A 19395-nucleotide genomic window follows, 5' to 3' on the forward strand; every position below is an offset into this window, starting at 1 on the left:
TCAATTATGTTGCGAACCTTTGAATAACTTTCCCTTTCTTTCTCTCTTGCGGTACATCTCGCACTTTAATTTAAACGTTTCAAGAAAAATATTAATTATTAACAGGATCCGATAAAAGTTTACAAGAAAATGTAACTGAGAGTTACATAAAACAGGACGTCACGTCTGGTTTAACACAAGTAGAACGATCACCTCTGTCCTTTTCAGTTATATGTTTTCCAATCTCTTTCTGAATCCGATGACGATGCAGCAATCTGGCGTTTGCTTATACAAGAGTAACGGTTTCTTTCACGTCATATCATTTTTTCCTTCCGACGATGTTCAGAAGAACGATCGAGATTTTATCGGCTGACATCTAAACGCATATGAAAAATGGATACTCCAACTACCTAAGGTCGATCTGTTAACTTTATATGTATATTGCATCTAGCTTTCCAGCAGTGGGTGAAAAGTGATTTTCGATACGCTGGATTTTATGGTTTCTTCGGTGGCAAATTTTTCCGTTATGATCTAATCGATTTACAACAAGTATAAAAATACGCGTTCAAGGAAAATCGTGAAAATAATACAGTGCCACGCGGACGATAAACTTATTTGAGTTTGAAGAAATTCATAAGATTGTAAATGCGAGAGAGCTACTGGAATATTCATCTGCAAAATGTTTGCTCGAGGATAGCGAACTATTAAGTTCGTAAGTAATACCTTACGATCGCTCTAAAACACGTAGTTCCGTTTCTTACCCGTGCGTTCTTATCATGCGCCCCGCTAAATTGTGCGCGCTTCACAATCAATAATTTCTAGTAGACGTTTTGCATTAAAAGCTAAGAGTGATTAGCTTGGAAGAATGGAAACAAAAAGGAAGATTTTATTCTTCGCTAATTATAGTATTTGTGTTTGATTTAGGAGATAATCAAGACGAGCTTCGAGTGAAAACGGCTTTGAAGTTCGCATCGCTTACCTTTCGCTTCACAGCTATATTTAGCCCAAGAGATCGAGTGCTTAGCGCTTAAACAAACTTAAAAAAGACGAAATACGTTACATTACGCTCAACAACACAATATGATCAACCGTTATACGTTCTGGTGCGCGCTCGCGTCACATTTGTCTCATTCTTGTACGAGATCTGCTTTCAGCGGAAGCCATTATACCGGAACGAAGGAATAGAATAAAGGTAGTTGAAAATTATGAACGGGCCGCGTGTGTTTTGAAATTAAAGCGGTTACATGAAATATCACGAATCTGTCTCGCAAAGATGCGTTAAATGTCGACGTATTTCGTAAAACTTTCGACAAATATAAATTGCGCTCTATCAAGAATTTATCGTACTATACGTTTATAAACGTGCCCCGTAATTTATTACGATCGTTCACGGCTTGTGTTTAATTCGTTGATTCTCTGTGCACGTGAATGAAAATCAGAGAGTATTTTTATAAAATCTCGGATACTCGATACATTTGATCTGTGTGAAGCAATTTTCTACCGTGACTAGTTTCATGCTTGAACATTCGCCGAAAAATAACAATAACTGCAGTAGTACATTCGTGCCATGAATTTCGTTACCTCAAATTTTTACATGCCAAACTCTAACGAAATCCCCGGTACTCCAACAGCTTTTTTTCCATTTTACGTAGCTACTCGACCTTGACGCATGACGCGCGTTGACGTTCCACCGAACATCTCTATTCACCCTGTGAAATTTTGTATCGGTTGACGTGCTTGTGTTGCACGTGTTTCGCCACGATCAATCTCGAAATGACGAGAAAGACGATATCTAGGACAATAGCATTCGAATTGAGCCTTTTTTCATCGTTTAGCTGTTAACTTCGTGAAGGGCGATCAACCGTACAAATGAAACTGACTAGGCGAACGTACATCTACCGGACCATTTATCTTTTTCATCTTGTTTATAAAACCATTGAAACGGTTGCTTTTATTATACTTCTGTTAGGTTTCCCTTTCGAACGTTTGCGATCATATGTGGAGACGCGAATAATATTGGCGCCGAAAACAATCAAAATGAATCAGTTTGAAATTCAGGCGCCATGTTGACGCAAGGGGAAGGAAAGAAACATTGTAGAGATATGTTGCTTATATAGAGGGATCGTTCGGAAGAGATAACTCGTGTTTAGACGAGCCGGCAAGGCCAAACGATTCCGTGTTCTATTCCCAGAAGAAAAGTGGTCGGTTCCTTCGGCATGAACATTAATATTCATATTAGCGGGACAACGAATGGTTTAACCTCTGTGTACACAGCTCGAATCAAAACTGGGTTGAATCGACCAAGTAATAAGCATGCATGCGATGAAGCGATCTGTGTTATTAACATAGACCTTGTCCCAGCTGGCGATCCACCGTGTTATTCCACTTCGTAAACCGGTTGAGTGGTGAGGCTACCTACGAATCGAGGGATTATGGAGGCAGGCGAAGGAAAACGGATCAAAATTGCTCGTGGTCACGCCAGCACCCACTCGACAGAACCTAATACCGACTGTTCCACCTTTTTAGCTCTGTCCTTCTCTTTTACGCCTTTCATATGCCCTTATCCTTTCCAATTTTCCGACCATCTTTCACAATTTTTCGTTCCACCGAATCCGGTTGTTCTTTGTACGCGGATATTTTACCATAATTCCAATAATTGGTCAAGGATGCTCAATTTCGTCTGTGCACGCGATAGGGCACGCGGTTTTCACATTACGTTGAGACGTCAGACATTAACGGAGAAAGAACAATAGAGAGATCATTGAAGAGAAGAAATTACGGAAGTACTACGAAGAGATTCGAGAAGTGTCATACACATACACAGAAGGATCACAAGGATACCCTCCACCTTATAAATTATTAGAATATCGATACTATCGTGCAAGTATTGATGCATCAATTAGGAGAAGCGAATGTACAAGAACGTCGTAAAATGAATTGATTAATTTAGACTTCAATTATAACCGATGTCGTTTCGAACGGCTGCGTCCCTCCTGCGATTCGCGGAAACGAAACGTGACTATAAATATATTGGTGAGAGTAAACGATTGTTGACCTACATAAATTCGCGAAAAGATTTACGGTGACAGCAGCTGTAGAAAGTAGTAGCGGAGATACTGGAGCAAACTACACAGCTGTTTCTGCCGTGTCCAGAAAAGTGCAATAATAACAGAATAACTTTTGCGTGAACCGGAAATCTCGCGTGGCATACCGACGTGACTGCAAACCGCGGCTTGGCTTGTCGTTACAAGGTAATATGTGCGTTCAGCACATAGAATGCACTAAAAAGTAACGATCAAGCTACATTTCCAGAAATAAAAAACAGATCTATCAAAGCCAGCGTGGTAAATGTATCAAGCTTTCCTCGTAGTTGGCCTATTCTTCTAGTAATCATTTCGTTACAACGAAACGCTCGACGAACTACGACGATGATAACAAAGATTGTATGGCATAACGAGGAATAGAAATTGAAATTCTAATAAACGAGCAATTTAGATGAGAAAGTACACCGATGCGAACGATTATACGTACGATAACATAGAAAAAGGAAATAAGGAAAATTACACGAAATAACGTGCATTTCTCTTTATTTACACTTTATTCTTGATCTTCTTGTTGTCGGAAGCGAATTGTGTCGAGAAAATTGAAAAGGGAATTAAAATTTCTCCGCTAAAGAAGCAAGCGATAGCCCGTATAACGTCACAGCAAAGACTTCAAAAATGTTTGAAGCTCATAATCCAAGTAACCATAAAAGCTTGGAACTACCAGAGAGCCGATAAAAGCGAATTACCAATCAGCGTTAAGTTACGAAGAAGAATCATTCTGACCAGGTATTCCTTCGAGAATACCTACTTCAAAGCTCCTCTTAAAACCGAAACGGAATTAAGTGGATATTATTAATCTCTCCGTCGCCAGAAAGATCTCCACGATATGATTAGACATGTAGTTTTTCGTTAATTAGCCTGCTTTATTATTTTCTTTTCTTCAAATTGAAGGCCAGTATTCGATACGATTGCACATCACGAACGCAGGCTGACAAACAGCACAGTTTCACGACGTTTCGCGAAACTGCGAATCGTAGAACGCGAATTCGCGCTGGCAACCGATTAAAGTGCTTCGATCGTAGCACGACACTCGAGTCGCGACATTATCGTTGCGACGCATTATAGGTGCGCACACACGCGTCGCTAAACTGTTTAATGTGAAACTCGCGAACGATCATTTAAGCGGTCGACGAGGGATTTTAGTACGCTGCACCGTGTTAATATCTAGCCCGGGACGTCTCGGTCAACCCGATAGAGGTTGGAACATGCCGCTCACTGTATTGGTCAGTTCGACGTGAAAAAAATTATGGAAGAAACGATAAAGATAGAACGACGAAGACTACGAGAACGAATCTTAAATTCTTCGTTCGTGCGACGATAAACGATTATAGATTTTTTGTAGGATATCAAAATCTGTTCGGATGACCAACGTAATTGCTTAATACCGACTGAACTTTATCAGATTATTGGAAATTTCCTAGAAGTTAATTCGGTGATAAAATCTTACGTTTTCCATTCTCCAACTCGTTCAATTTGCATGCCTTAGAATCTTGCGGGAATCATTTTATCCGTAATTAGCTTGTGATACTTTCATTTCCTGCAAACGCGACATTTAATTTCGTTATTTCTTTGACGTGCCATCGAATTCAGGCACCCTCATGCATATTCCAAAAGGTACATCTTTACTGGTCATCAGGTTTCATGTCGACCGCGTGGAATAAATCACTCACGGTCCTCTATAAATTAAACTTAAACACTGTTGCTTTAGCGAAATGTTCATTAGTATAAACGGACGTAAATGTCGCGTGTACGAGTGCCACTTTGATCCACGTATACTTTGTGCGTAAAAAAGATGGGTCCTATCGTGTTTACGCGACATAATCTCGTGCCAAAATAATTCAAGCTATCGTATCGCGCTGTGTCAGGTCGCGTGGTTATCACGCACTTTACAGAACACAGAAAAATTTGTCAGATTAGTAAGGACTCACATATCAGACGCAAAATCATTCTGAATAATTGCTATTGCGTAGCGTGCTGATTAGAGAAGCGAATATGAAACAGCGAATCACGTAATAACACGTAAATACGTAAACGCCGCGTTGCAATTATAGAACAATCCTTGATTATACGTACAATGTTGTACAATTAATTAAATTACCGATCGCAAATACATGTCTTGTTGACGAAGATATTATAATAATTACACGTAACTTTGGACAAAAATATATTTAAATTTTCCCAGGAACTATTCCGAACGATTCGACACGATGAACGTTCTGTTAAAGCGAGGCTAATGGAATATTGATGATTTTCGATCGAAAATCCAACTCTAATAAATTAATAGCATTTTTACAAGCCCTGTGCTATTCATAATTAATATTCGTTCTGAAGAAAGGTTCAGAACCTACCTTCACCTCGATTCTCGCAAAATTATCATCTTCTACAGATATCGTGGAATATTGCTTATCGAGTTGCAGAAATATAGAAAAATCTCTCATCGAAGGAACATAAATTTTCTGCAATTAGCTTTGCATGTTAAGATAAAAACATATTCGTTACGGTAATTATTCAGGGCAACATAAATTTTGCGCATTTAATGGTGCAAAATGAAATTATAATACCTTGACGCCAGCCAGTTTTATCCTTTAAATTAATAAGAACAAATGGGATCGTAAAATGTACATAGGTCCTAAATCGTCCTAAAATGTAATGAAACAAGATAAATCCGTCAGAAATTTATTTCGCGTAAGATTGAAATTTATTCCAGAACGTAAATAAAACGGCAGTTAAATAAATACTGCACGCATAAAAGAATGCTTTCGCTGGCAGCGCTCGTTTGACATCCGCACTATGACACGGTAGGAGCATTTCGAACGGAAGTAGGTCATCGCTATCACGGAATTCAGGAGCTGTCACTTGAAGAATTACTCAAATTGCTTTAATTAACTAATCCTATTTCATTTGATTGGTATACGTATCCGAACTGCGGAACCATCGAGATTCGAACAAAATCATCGTTTGTTCGATAAATATAGATCTATGAAAATTCAGTTTTCCGATACAATAATAGGAATGCTAACTGATTTTCAATGAATTGCTTTAATTAAATCAGGTTATAAACATCGCGCAAATGCGATGGCAAAACAAGCGGACCGACGATACGAGGAATATTGCGATTTGGCAGTCATAAATGTCACGATGCACTTGCAAACGAGTCAGTGAAAAAGACATCGTTGTCTTTTACACGCCGGAACTAAAATCTGAGCGAATTTCAAAAAGTTTATATTTCGAATTAACATCCACTTAAAGCACATCGGAATAATAGCCGACACGATAATTATTTTTATCGAGATAAAGGGTAAGGTGCGAAGCGTAATTTAATGAATTCTTTTAATCCGTCGCCATCCGTTTTAAAAGCCATTGTAGTACGTGGAAGAGAAAGCAGACTCACCAAAACGTAGACAGCAAAGGGCATGACGAGCACAGCAACGAGCAGATCAGCGACGGCCAGGCTCACGATGAAATAATTCGTGACCGTCTGTAAAGCTCTTTCTCGAACTACGGCGAGGATAACCAATACGTTGCCGAATAGCGTTAAACAAGGCACGATCACCAGGATCAGAGCCCACCAGCTGTTGGCATCCGTCTTTTCATCGACGTCTGCTGTCGGCCCGCACTCACTGGCTCTAACGACACCAGCTGCGGTGCCCGCGACTATCGACGACGTGCAGTTCACGCTTCCATTCAGATTCAGGTTAGCCCCCCCATCGTAATAGGCCGTCAAATTAACGAAAGCGCTGTAATTCAATCGATTGATGTAATCGTTTAAGTCTTCGAAGACGAACAGGTCCGATATGCCGGTGTAATTGTCGGAGCTAGGCGACGACGGTGATACCGAGGAAAAGAACGACGATGACACACTGAACAAGGAACCGGAAGGCGTCGTATTTATCGTTGTCGAATCATTGAACCAACTTAACTCGATGTCACTGGTTGACGCATCATTTTCGCTTCTTGAGAAAACGTCGTTTAAGACGGTTTCGTCGTGTATGGTGACGGTGTCCTTGGTTGCGTTATCGGAAAACAGATCGGTTAGTCGTTGCGTATGGTCTAACGACAGATTGCTCACGACGGACTTAACCAGAGGCTGGTCGTTCGTGTTCGTCCCCATTTCAAATTTCTCTACTCGTGAATACTGCACGCCGATGTTGATCACGAGATTTTGAAACGCGTCGATTCTTTAATTTTGTCTGGCATCCTCGTGACCGTTATCTAAGTGTTCACGGCTAAGCGTTTCGTTTCCCTTACGTTGGTGATGTGCGGCGTTCCTCGTGCGATAACATTCTCGATCGTCCGTGCACGCAAGAAACGAGGTGCTGCGTCTGGACTATCCTCTCACCAATCACCACAATCGCCCCAACCTTAGCGGCGTATCATTGAAATCCCTCGTCGAGAATCTCTGTAATAGAAAGAAGAGCCACGGTCAGTACGACTTCTTTCCTTGTCTTACGTTTTACACCTATCCTTACATTGTAAAATAAAAGCGTAATGCTCGGCGTCGTAGTTGCGTGTTAGATAATTCAATCTATTTTCGCTCGAGTTTGTACCTTAGTTTTATTTCCGCGGTAAAACGCGTTACACGAACGCCACGGAAATAAAGGCGGAAGAAGGATTAAGAAAATTTAATTAAATTAAGACCGTAGACGGTAACTACCGCGATATAATGAATTTCGAAGGACTACCTTGGAACTGAATAACAGATTAAATATTAATACAGGTCAGATGGTTGCGAAAGTAACGAGAGATTTTCATCTGCTTAACGAAACAGTTAGAAACGAGCAATTTGTGTTTTAGATTTTTCGTTCCGTTCGATCGAACGTGGCTTCACGTAGCCTCACAAATGTAAACATATTTGTGCCCGTGACGCTTTGAACGTCTAAATCTGCAACGCGACCAAGGAAATGTATTTTTATTCTTTTATTGTTAGCACCGAATTACGCGAACTATGTTTGAGAAAGTCTGTCTATCTTTTTCTGTTCTCTTAAAACGAGGACGAAAGATCTATAACTCAGATAGAGCTTGTCCGTTCGAAACGAATGTCGCGACGCAATCTCAAAATTAAAAGAAAACTCAGGATTTCTCTCAAGCGGTTGGCCTGGCTTAGTTTTTGCAGAGGAGCGATCGTCTCTTACGGGGTAGAAGGAATCGAAAGCACGCACGTAGGAGGGGTGGATTGACAGATGGACAGACATTATAGTGTTTCTCTTGCCTTTCGACGTGAACGGCGTGAAAGAGGAAAAGAGGAGAGATCCTCTCGAGCCGCTCGAACTCGGCAGCCAAGGGAACTTCCAAGAACCCTCTTAAAGGCAAAAATCATCTCCTTATCTCTTAGGGCCTACCATTTCCCTGTTCTACATACACTAAGCAAGCCGAGTCAAGTGTATCGGTAGTCGTTATACTTGGAACTGTAAATCGCTCAAAAAGAGTACGCCTGCATGTATCTTCTTCCTTTTCTACTTAAGCACGCTTTCTATTCTGGACACGCGTCCCTTAAACTTACGTGTCGGATGCTTACTCGTGTGTCTCTCCATTCTGAAAGAAAAATGTACCACGGAGAATGTTGCTATTCCAGACGTTGGTGCTAAATGTTAGGAAAATAATGATGTCGATTAAAACGAGTACCACGTTTATGCAAAACTTTATGCGAAATTTTATAGGAGATGTCACTTCCGTATAACGTATTCCGTGTTTTTAATCAACAGAGATAGAAGTAAGTACACAGTATATCGTCACAAATTGCCAAGAACAGTGCCTCACAAAAAATTGGCTTCATTGAGATCGTCATAGGAGGCTGTTATAATCCTTATAATTAATTGCGGTAAAATAATATGCAATTTCTTCAGATGCTGCTCTTTCATCGGGTCGCTAACGACACGGTGATATTTGAATATGTAAATATGCAAAGCAACGTTATAATTCTGAGTGAAATATACGTACTGACTTGAATTTTGTTCTCAATGGTAACTGTGTCATTTCCCTCTTGCCTCCTCCTTTTTCCATTGTCTTTCACTGTTTTTCTTTGAATTCTCTATGCAATTATATACATTACTCTTTAATTGTACAGAAATTAGAAGCACTCCAATTTACTTCCAATTTATTCTATATAACGAAATAAACTTGCACAGACAATGGTTAAATATAATATTGCGATATGGTCGGTCGGCCGACTATATGGTACAACGATATTCAAAAATTCACCAACGAAAAGATTATTTAACACATCCATAAAACGTTAACACGTTTGAAGGCATTAATTTGTATCGTATGATGCGAAGAACTACACCATGCATCACAATCCTGTCCGATTAAAATGAAAATATTCGTACGCATATAAAGCCTGATTATATCCAAGGCTTTTGAAAATATTGCGATCGAAGCAACCCAGTTCGCGTGGAAATTATATCAAAAGTAAATGTATAAAATGGCATGACAAAGATGGTAAGAATAGAAAGGAAAACAACCTGTTTACGAAGATGTATACTAGATGGAAACGACATAACACGGTCGCAAATAAAAAGTTTTAAGAAGGGACATTCATCGATGTAGCCGCGCGCGTACATGTAATTTACATTTATCTTGGACTACAAAAATTGTATTTCTAAACTTTCTTTAAGTCTGTACAGTATTAAGTCTTTGCCACAATTGCAGTATTAGAGAAACTCGCGTCTTCAAAAATATTTGCGGGCGCGTAGAACTTCAGCTTCGGCTAAATATTCGAGCGTTCACGCTTCATCGTTTCCATTTACGTCAAATGAGACAATTTTTCTTTTTTTTTTTTCTTTTTTTTTATATGATTGGTAGAACGTCACGTGTATTGTACAAATTAGAAAATCAATGAAAGCAAACAAGTGTAAAATTCGAGAGACAAGCCAAAATTATGAGGTCACGCCACAAACAATGATATGACGAATACTCACGACATAAAACAGAATTTTATGCTTCGCCCCCTCGTTCGAACAAAAGCTATATGGAAAAGTCGTGTTATTCAAGTGAACAAATTCGTACGAAGAATCGTTTACATCGTTATATATCGTTCAAGAAAGCAAGAAGGGCAATTCTACAATTTTGGATAATTTACCAAAACGCTATTCTCAAATACGTTCCGCGGGTATATTACGTTTCGTTTTATTTAGGAGAAATATTTCGGACATTAATCTCGACGCTATTTCCACGAATTTTATAAAATTGCAGATGCACAGACAATTGCGCAAAGGTAATCCACTAGCGAGGGGAAGGAACCGTTTCCAACGAAAATATAATACGCAATTCATTCCGGATAGCGAAGGTTTCTGTCTTGCAAGAAATGAAATCGTGACGTTTAAGATTGATTGTTCTTGCAGCTTACATACAACTGCGAGAGAAAGGCACAACTATGCGATGCATAAGGAAAAAATGATGCCTACGTCGTGGTAATCTTGACTTAGATTAATTAGCGAAATGATAGTATAATTAATTATATACGATTGACAAGAAATTCCATTGACACCAGGATGTTCCTTTCCTGTCCCAATTCGAGATTCGCAATTACTTAAACGTAAGAAACGTAAGAAATATCAAGAGTGTTCGTATTCGTATTAAATATTCGAGAAATAAAAGAAGTGCGATGCGTTTAATGAGGCGATAATTTCCTGAGATATTAAAAACGCGTGATTACGTGAAATGTAGACTGCAACAGGTAATGTATGTGTTATTTTATTCAATTTGATAGCAAAAATAAACTAATCGTGTCTTTGCCTGCCGTGGTATATTTACAGCTTGTAGCTCCTCATATAGTTCAAGGATGTTAATCTAATTGATATGTCCATAGCCGAAGCAGTAGATTCTTGAAATACTTGGAAAGATTATTAGGATATAATGATATCCTTATCGTGTTAAGTAGTAAAAGCACGCATTAAGGCTGGCAGTAGAATGGATCGTAATAAAGAGCAGCACAAAATTCGATAGCCATTATTCTTGCGGTTAATCCTATTCCTCGAAATATTCCAAAATAAGCGCTAATTTAAAACGTTTTTAATCCGCGAGATTACAAATGTCTCTTACTTTACGCGTATTATCTAACTTTACCTCTCCATCTGAGTATAAGAATAGCGTTGACGCCGGGGCAATTATAGTAGAAACTACTATCACGTTCGAGTTCGACTTTAAGCAAGTTTAATAACGTCTTCGCTGTTCCGTAATTTTCAAAACTGTATGAAAGAAATAGAACGCGTGATAATCTGAAAGTGCATCCGGTCGCCCGTTGAAATTGTGTCTGCATGAAATTAGTTTAATCGGATTAATATTACGCGAACATTAATTTCGCTGGTTCGTTTATCGCGAATACTTACGCTTTATAAGGACTGAAATATAACGAATACCTCCTACACAAAATTTCGCGTGTGCTCTTAATGCACCGAATAAAATGAGACACATATTTCCGTTTCATATTCCGCGCGCATATCGCCGTATGTACTTACTTTGCTCTTCGCTGTCATCTCTTATTTATAATTCCTTTAATTCGACCATCTTTCACCCCCGAAACAAGTTTCCTTTCTTCGCTCGCCGTCAAATCGCGTTTTAATTAATAACGACTAAGATCCACTTAGCAATTCAAATTGCTCGTACTTACACCCTTGACCTACACGTTCAGGCATTTCTCGGTCAAGAGAATCTTAAGTAGGAAACTGGAGAAAATTTAGCGACGATTAAACCGTTACTTACCATTGATCACACCTGTGTCACTTTTGCGTCGTCTTAGCAACGTTCATCCATGCCAGTCCGTTCTCTTTGAATTTCTAACGAGTCGATCGACTAACGTAAACATAGTATCGTCATGGTCAGGAGTGGTAAACGTCCTTGCCGATCACAGCGATATACTGCGTGGCCGTGTCAAATAAACACGCGGTGTTGTTCAACAGGCAAAAATCCAGTGGTTCAAAGCTTGATCTGGATGCGACGTCGATTCGTTGGAGAATTTCCTCGTGCTGTCACGCGTTCATCGCCAAGTTCGCCTCGTGTCTTCCCCATATTCTGCGCAAGATCCATGTATCGAGTGTGCCTCTCTTTCTGTGTGTATATATCAGGGGGATGATCCTCGGCACCATAGAATACACGATAGTCGTACTAAGCTCCGCCATTCACCTACCGCTAGTAGATCGATTCAATATTTTGCAACGAGATCAAAAACGTCGCACGGCTTTATATTCGATCTAAAGCGGCGGCATTGTACTGCCTTGGTTTATTACGTTTCCCGCAATGCGAATTCGTGTACGGCAGAAAAATCCTTTTCATCGAACTTCCCGTCGGTCTTCTTACGTTGGTCCTTCTCGGCGTCGATCTGCCGATTAAGCGATCTCTATTGGTTTAAACGACGATACAAGACATTGCTCTAATCGGCAACGATCTGCTGGTACTAGACCAGTCGACCCTCGACCAACCGATCGTTAAATTTCCCAGCAGGAAATTCTAATGCTGATTGCAGAGAATCCTTTGGTCAAACGGGATCCATGAACACTCGGCGTGATTTCCATTTGACCACGCACAATCGACGGCAATTACCAGATACTCTTCTTTGCCATCGGCCGCGTCGTTCGATCGTATCGACATCTCGACACACTTCGCACTTTTTACTATCATTGCGATTCTTTTTCCCTCGCGCTCTATATCCGCTCGAACTAGTCAATCGCGAAACATCAAACTAAACAAATCGAGTAGATTCTCTCACAAACGCACTCTTGGTATTCACACGCGTCAAAGAACGATCGATTCGATTATCAGGTTCACTGGGGAAACTGAAAGGTTCACGACGAGAACAATTGAAATATCGACGGGCGTAGTTGTTGGTCGTAATAGATCACGACGAAGCAGGATACCGCTGAGATACCTGTGGATTCCTTCGTGCCTGGGATCAACGATCGCAATCGAAGTGTCATCTTTTATCGTTGGCCCTGAGAAACCAAGGCGGACCACGTTGGCCAAGATCGAACGACGAGGGGTGGCATCGCTGTCGCCGTGATCGTCCTCGTCGTCTTCCTCTTGGTCTTGGTCGCTTATCTGAATCGCCGAGGCAGCACTTTCGAGCCACGTTGTTGAACGAACGGCGAGCGACTGCCTGTCCGTCCGAGTTTCCACATCGCCTCGAATCCCGAAGCTCGCACGTTCGTGTTAGGTCGGGGAGGGAGCAACGTTGGAGGGGGCTGCCCGGCAGCCTATTCCTCTCTCTTCAACCCTACGCGCACACGCTGCTCTCGTCACCAACCCTTAATTCGCAACCCTACCCCACTACCCGCTTTTTCCTTTTCCTCTTCCTTTTCCTTCTTCCACCGCTTCTTTCCCCTTTCTGATTTTCCTTCATCATCTCTTCCTTTTCCTCTGTTTTCCTCACGCTTTTTCCCTTCATCGCAAAGAAGTGTAAAATTTGCTGGATCGGCAAGTTCCATACTATTATTAAGTTTCCTTCCGACATAGCTTCTATATTATCAAAACTTTGTCACCGCTTTTAATTAAAACCGTCATGCTATTGACGACGATCTGACGATGATTATCTATCGGTAACGATATAAGCAATATTTTCTACACACCTCCCGTTTCCCTTGTCATTCATTGATAAAGCAGATTAAGATGTATCTCCGTGGGATGCCAAAACCTATGAAAGCAGGGAAATTTATAGTTTCTAATTTTCCATCCGTCGCAACCACCGAAAAGTAAGAATGATCCTTAAAGTTGGGACAATCTCTAACCGTTGCGATTGTTCCGATGTGACGTGCTCTAGAAAGATACACAATACGCTCTTCCAACCCTCTGTTGAGACAAAAAGTGCCGCTTCTTACGCCAATTACCAACTTCGTGATTTATTATCCCCATCGACATCGATACGTTGCGCGGTCGGAGTTTGATCTCTGCGAGGAAAGAACTATTCGTCTGTTAGCTAAGAGAGCTCAGCAAATGTTGCGGCTACGAAGATACGAAATAACGAGGTAAAGCGATGAAACGAGCATCTTGAGAAACAGGCTTCGCCGAGGTAGAGTTTTATTTCACGGGCGAAGTCGATTTATTTTATTCAGGCTGGTTGTCAGTAGAAAAAGTCTAAAGACACATCCAGCGGCGAGTTTGTAAAAATTCTGCCCCGCGCTAAACGTTCGCGCACAATTGGAAAATTTAATACGAAAAATACGTTGTTCCATCAATTGAGAACTATCCCAGGTAAAAATTATTCGAGAAATCTGCGCGACCATCGTTGTACTTTAAATCTATGATTGAATTCGATCGCGTTAGTGAATCTTACAGGTTGCACGAGTGGCCACTCCCACGGCAAGATACAAGCAAACATTGGGAATCTACTGGGAATTCACTATTTAATCCGATATGAGCATTTGGATCGATTGAACGATATTAAAATTTTATTTGTTCCGCAGTAATGGAAACACGTTATGTATTATTATCATCGCTAGTAATTATTATTTAGCGATTTGTCGATTACACCATGCGGAAGAAATACTCGGCAGCGTATCCATAAACATTACCTCGATTAGTTCGCGTTAGTTGCACGTTCGAAGAAATTCGAATTACAAGTTAAACGGAAAGACTAGCGGTTTTGCAATTACGAGGTTCACTTACGAAGTGTAACGCGATGACGGAACATCATTAACATTTACATCGACTGATTTACGTAGATGAACACCTACGTAACAAAGTTGCAAGCCAGCATACAACGTATCCTCTGCGAAGTGTTTTAAATTTTCAAAGGATAGTTTATTATGCGGTGGCACAAACACGTCAGTCTCGTTCTAAGATAGATGTACCTCTTCGTTAATAAACATCAACCACGGTCATATTTTCATCGCGAAAATGGTCAGTATCCTAACTACGGGATAGATCGACGTTTATTATTTCACAACACAGTTTCCCCTTAAACGAAATGCGAAATAGCATCGTACGCGTTAGCGTTCATTTCTCAACGTTAATTACAAAAACTGTCGTCGTTCGTTCTCCATAAGTATCGGAAAAATAATTAAGAACGTGTACGGTTTATCATTGAAGGCGCTGCCGGCAAAACTCGTACTACACTTAGCCAGCGAAACGTGCAATTTTTTTTTCAAAAACTAATAAAACGTATCCGTCGATCTTTTTCTAATTAAATAAGGGCCACCGTTTTAGATCCGTCCCTGAATCCGGCGGACCGTACAGTAAATCCACTGGCAAAGTCACGAGTCAACGCGTTCTTCCACGGCAAATTAGGAGCTATGATTACAGCTTCGTGGTATCCTTTCAGCCGTGCCTCATAAAACAGTTTTACAACGTATCCTTGTCGGTGCTTGCGCCTGCTCTTTTCTTTTATGTTACGATGAAGACGAAAGATCGCCAGTGAACCGCACATTTTGATGCGACCAAGACATCGAACTTTTGAACGACACAGCCATTCGACTGCGAACCATCACTCCTTTCGATAAGATCCGGTACGGCGATATTTTTCCTATCGTTGAATTTTCTGCTAGAAATGCCTACGTTACTTTGAAATTCTTTTCGTAATATCGTTCCATTTATGCTCTTATCGAAATAACGTGTCTGAAACACCTGAATTACTCGGATACCTATCTCTCCGTTTTAAATGAACTTTTGCTTCCGTATCATACATGTCGACTATCCAGTTTCAGTGGCAACGATCAACGCATTTCTGACGACCGGTGGTCCATACGAACCGTAAGAAAACACCGTACCGAATAATGTTGATACCTTCCGACACCTATAACCGGTACGTTCATGGATGCAAACTCGTCTGAAATTCAAGAATAGGCAACTTCACTGGCAGATAGTTGTATAATATATCCATGGATTTTAACTTCGAGAAACATTTGCTCGATAACAATTCGGCGTAGAGAAACGCAAACGAACTGCCTCGGTAGTTGGTCGATGTCCGTAGATACGAGAGAATCGCTCGCGGGCCAAACGACTGCATCGTTAACTACTGTTATTTCGAACTATTCATTTCTACCACGAAGCACCAGACAACGGCGCAATCGTTTAAATATTGGTTTGGTGAATATTCGACTCTGATAAAAATTTCACTTATGTCGTCATTCAATTTACTCTATTAAATTTCAATTTATAGCTAACATTCGCCCGATCTGTGTAATATAAATGAACGATATATATAAATAAATAAATCGAGATCGAAAATTGAGAGGCTCAATGGGAAACAGCGCATCTCTCGTATGTATAAACTTTGGTTTTTTTCTTTTCTTTTTTATACCATTAATTTTTTCCGCAGTGTAGTGTATTAGGTTGTTCGAAAAGTTTCTTTCGTTTTATAAGATGATAATAGACGAACAATAATTTCTGTTTTATATTATTTGTGTGATCCATTTCGTTGTATTTCTGTTATTACGTTCGTGCATAATTCAATAAACTGATATAAAACAAAAACCATTGTGCGTCTATTAGTTCCTTATAAAACGAAAGAAACTTTTCGGACAACCTAATATATTCTACAATCTACTAATATTGTACAATGACACGTTTTATCGTATCATATTCTTCACGCAGAGAAAACGCAACCGCGTAATGAACAAATGCGTCCATAGTACCCGATCCTTTAAGGACACGTTGCATATCTTATTAGTAGTCTTTATTTATCATCCAAGCATCGTTTAAAATAGTTACAATTTCGCATGAAAATTTCCTATGAAAATAACTTTTCTTTTAACTTGCTTTTCCCTACAATTATAAGACGGTGGCATGTACCCGTTCTTCACTGGGCTGCTCAATTACAAGCGAGTCGCATCTTCCAGTTTGTTCTCCGCTACGTATGTCTTACATTATCTGGAACATTGCCTGGCAGACAGAGATGCCGTAGCTTCCAGGAACATCTTCCACCGAAGAGGATTTTCCTGCACGCGCGGACTCTACGTGCAGATTGCACATGGAGGTTTACATGCGCGGTTTCTACACGCGCACTGATTCAAGACAAAGAATAATGTCACGGCATTCAGAGACAGAACCACGTATTATACCAACTATACCAACAATACCAACACTATAAATACATAGCCCGAATCAGGGCAAAGACAGAGTCAAACATCAAGACAATTGTACGATCGACAATTTCGATATTCCGGTCTGCTATTTGCAACGCGCGAACAAGTTATATAGTCACGTGCAAACATAGTAACAAGCAGGTACATAGTCATAGTTATAGTACGTGGACTGAGTCTTGGATAAATAAATGTTTAGTTTTAATATCCACTCATTCAGAAAACACGTTAGTCGTATTCGAACGTAAATCGTACAATAGAAAAATGTATTTTCGTTGTATGCATCTACATCGCGCTTTCTATTTGTCTAAACTTTACTGGAAAAGGAAAAACGCGATTGCTATCGTTTCTTTGTAACTATTTTTTTTTTTTTTTTACTTCATTCTTTGACTTGTACGAGGTGGTGAATGCCTACTTACGAGTCGCTTGGCACGCGATTGCTCCACATTCCTCTCGAATTTCTCCATATAAGGAGACACGAATAGCATCGGTATTCTCGCTATTTCGAAATGGTCCTTATTGCAATACGGAAATTTACGAGTGGCTTTATACGATGTAGCTACGTGCAAAAGCGAATTATTATTTTTAATCTAAAAATAACGCGAATTAACAAATATTCTTTTCGTTTCTTTGTTCGTGCTAAAATAGTAAGAATTGTCTTCGATAATTTTATGCTTCTTCGAAGTCGATGACGCTTCTCTAAAGAAATCAGCATATCTCGGGTATTTGGATACATTAAACAAATGAGCAAATAAAATGAATGAAACCCTTTAAACCGTACAATGGTAAGCGTTAATCTCTTCTACTATCGAATAATCCGGAATTTATTCCCTCGAACTTGCAATTAATCCGGAATTTATTCCCTCGAACTTGCAATTAATCCGGAAAAATATTCTCGAACAGTTTCTCGTTGATTAGCGGATACCTACGTTTGACCATGCACCGACTCGTACTACTTATTATCGATTACTCTTCGAAGCGAACTCGCCCTTTTCTTCTTTCTCTTTTTCTTGCTTTTCCTTTTTATTTTTTTAATTTCCTTTACCACGAAAAGCTGGGATAAATTAGAACCTAAAAAGCTTTCGAATATTAATTGCATTTCCTTGATTTTCAGTTTGGAAATCAACCGATTTCCGATAATGCTCCTCAACGCTTCTCAAGTCCGGGAAACGCGAGGATACGAGGGATCGCGTAAAACCGATAATAGTGCACGGCGTTCTTTATGACCGTGAAATTGATCGAAGTTTCAGAGATTTTCAGCTGTCAGAGGGGTGAGATTTCCATCTATAAAAAATTTTCATATCACCTTGGAAATCCATTCATCAAAATCCAAAAGTTTTAAAGGGTTCGTAACCGCTGAGACCACGAAAATTCCTCTGCAAATACTTGACAGCAAGTTCTTGGCAGCGAATTCTTGCTATAAGAAAGTTCAGAGTTCCTCGTAATCTGGTTTCATGATACTTGCCACGAACGAAACGAAAGAATTACGACATTTATTGAAAATATAAGGTGCGCATCTTTACGACATTCTTACTCGTTGTCTTCATAGTCGCGTGATCGTGTCGCGTGATTACTAGTTTCATTTAATCCCATCTCGAACGACTAATAACTCCTATAACATGAAAGTCGATGATAATTTTGTAGAAAATGTTAAGTGGAATTAAATTAACGTTTGAACTTTAGCAAACTCCTACGAAATACGTAGCTACGAGAGAATATAGACAAAACCTTGAGAAAAAAACCTTTCATTTAACGCTTTATACCCTCTTCTGGTTGAATCAGTCGCGAAAGGATAACGTACAATACGAGATACGATTTCCGTGATGATAACAGTGATCGACGTATCAATTGATCCTATAAAACGCTTTATAATCGAGAATAACGACGATTGACGAGCAAAGCGTAATGAAAATTTATTTGAACCTTGATATAAATAGTCGTTTCATGACAAGTTAGTGTAGAGATTCGCGTAATCAGATGCAACGTCTCCGCGGTTTTAATTTGACCCAATAAATCCCAACAAAGGCCGTATCTTGACGAGAAAATTACCGTTCGACGTAGAACAAGCACGAATAATATTGATGGACGAAATAATGCAACACAAACGAAACAACCAAACCTTTACCAATGAAAATACGATTATCCGTCAACGCTAACAATGACGACACGTAAAGTAATGAAACGCGTGATATATACGTAAATAATCCCAACATTCCGATGATTTCGTGCATCGAGTCGACGTTATTCCAGTCGGATCGCGTTTCGTTCGAATATTACTAGTTATCGATACATTGATCTCGAAC

The 19395-nt window shown here is 39.9% G+C and overlaps 1 protein-coding gene across 3 annotated transcripts in view; it reads right to left on the minus strand.

Annotated features, from left to right (window-relative positions):
- Positions 1 to 13180, minus strand: part of Dop2r (dopamine D2-like receptor) — a 96721-nt gene extending 83541 nt beyond the window's left edge. For all 3 annotated transcript variants that reach the window (XM_072002970.1, XM_072002969.1, XM_072002968.1), the window contains exons 1-2: positions 11784 to 13180; positions 6475 to 7482 (exon numbers count right to left, since the gene is read on the minus strand). In XM_072002970.1, coding sequence (XP_071859071.1) covers positions 6475 to 7194 — 720 coding nt within the window. In that variant the 5' untranslated portion in view covers positions 7195 to 7482; positions 11784 to 13180. The remainder of the gene's footprint in view (positions 1 to 6474; positions 7483 to 11783) is intronic.
- Between the last annotated feature and the right edge of the window lie 6215 nt (positions 13181 to 19395).

This window comes from Bombus fervidus, chromosome 5, assembly GCF_041682495.2.
Source record: "Bombus fervidus isolate BK054 chromosome 5, iyBomFerv1, whole genome shotgun sequence".
NCBI classification, from domain to species: Eukaryota; Metazoa; Arthropoda; class Insecta; order Hymenoptera; family Apidae; genus Bombus; species Bombus fervidus.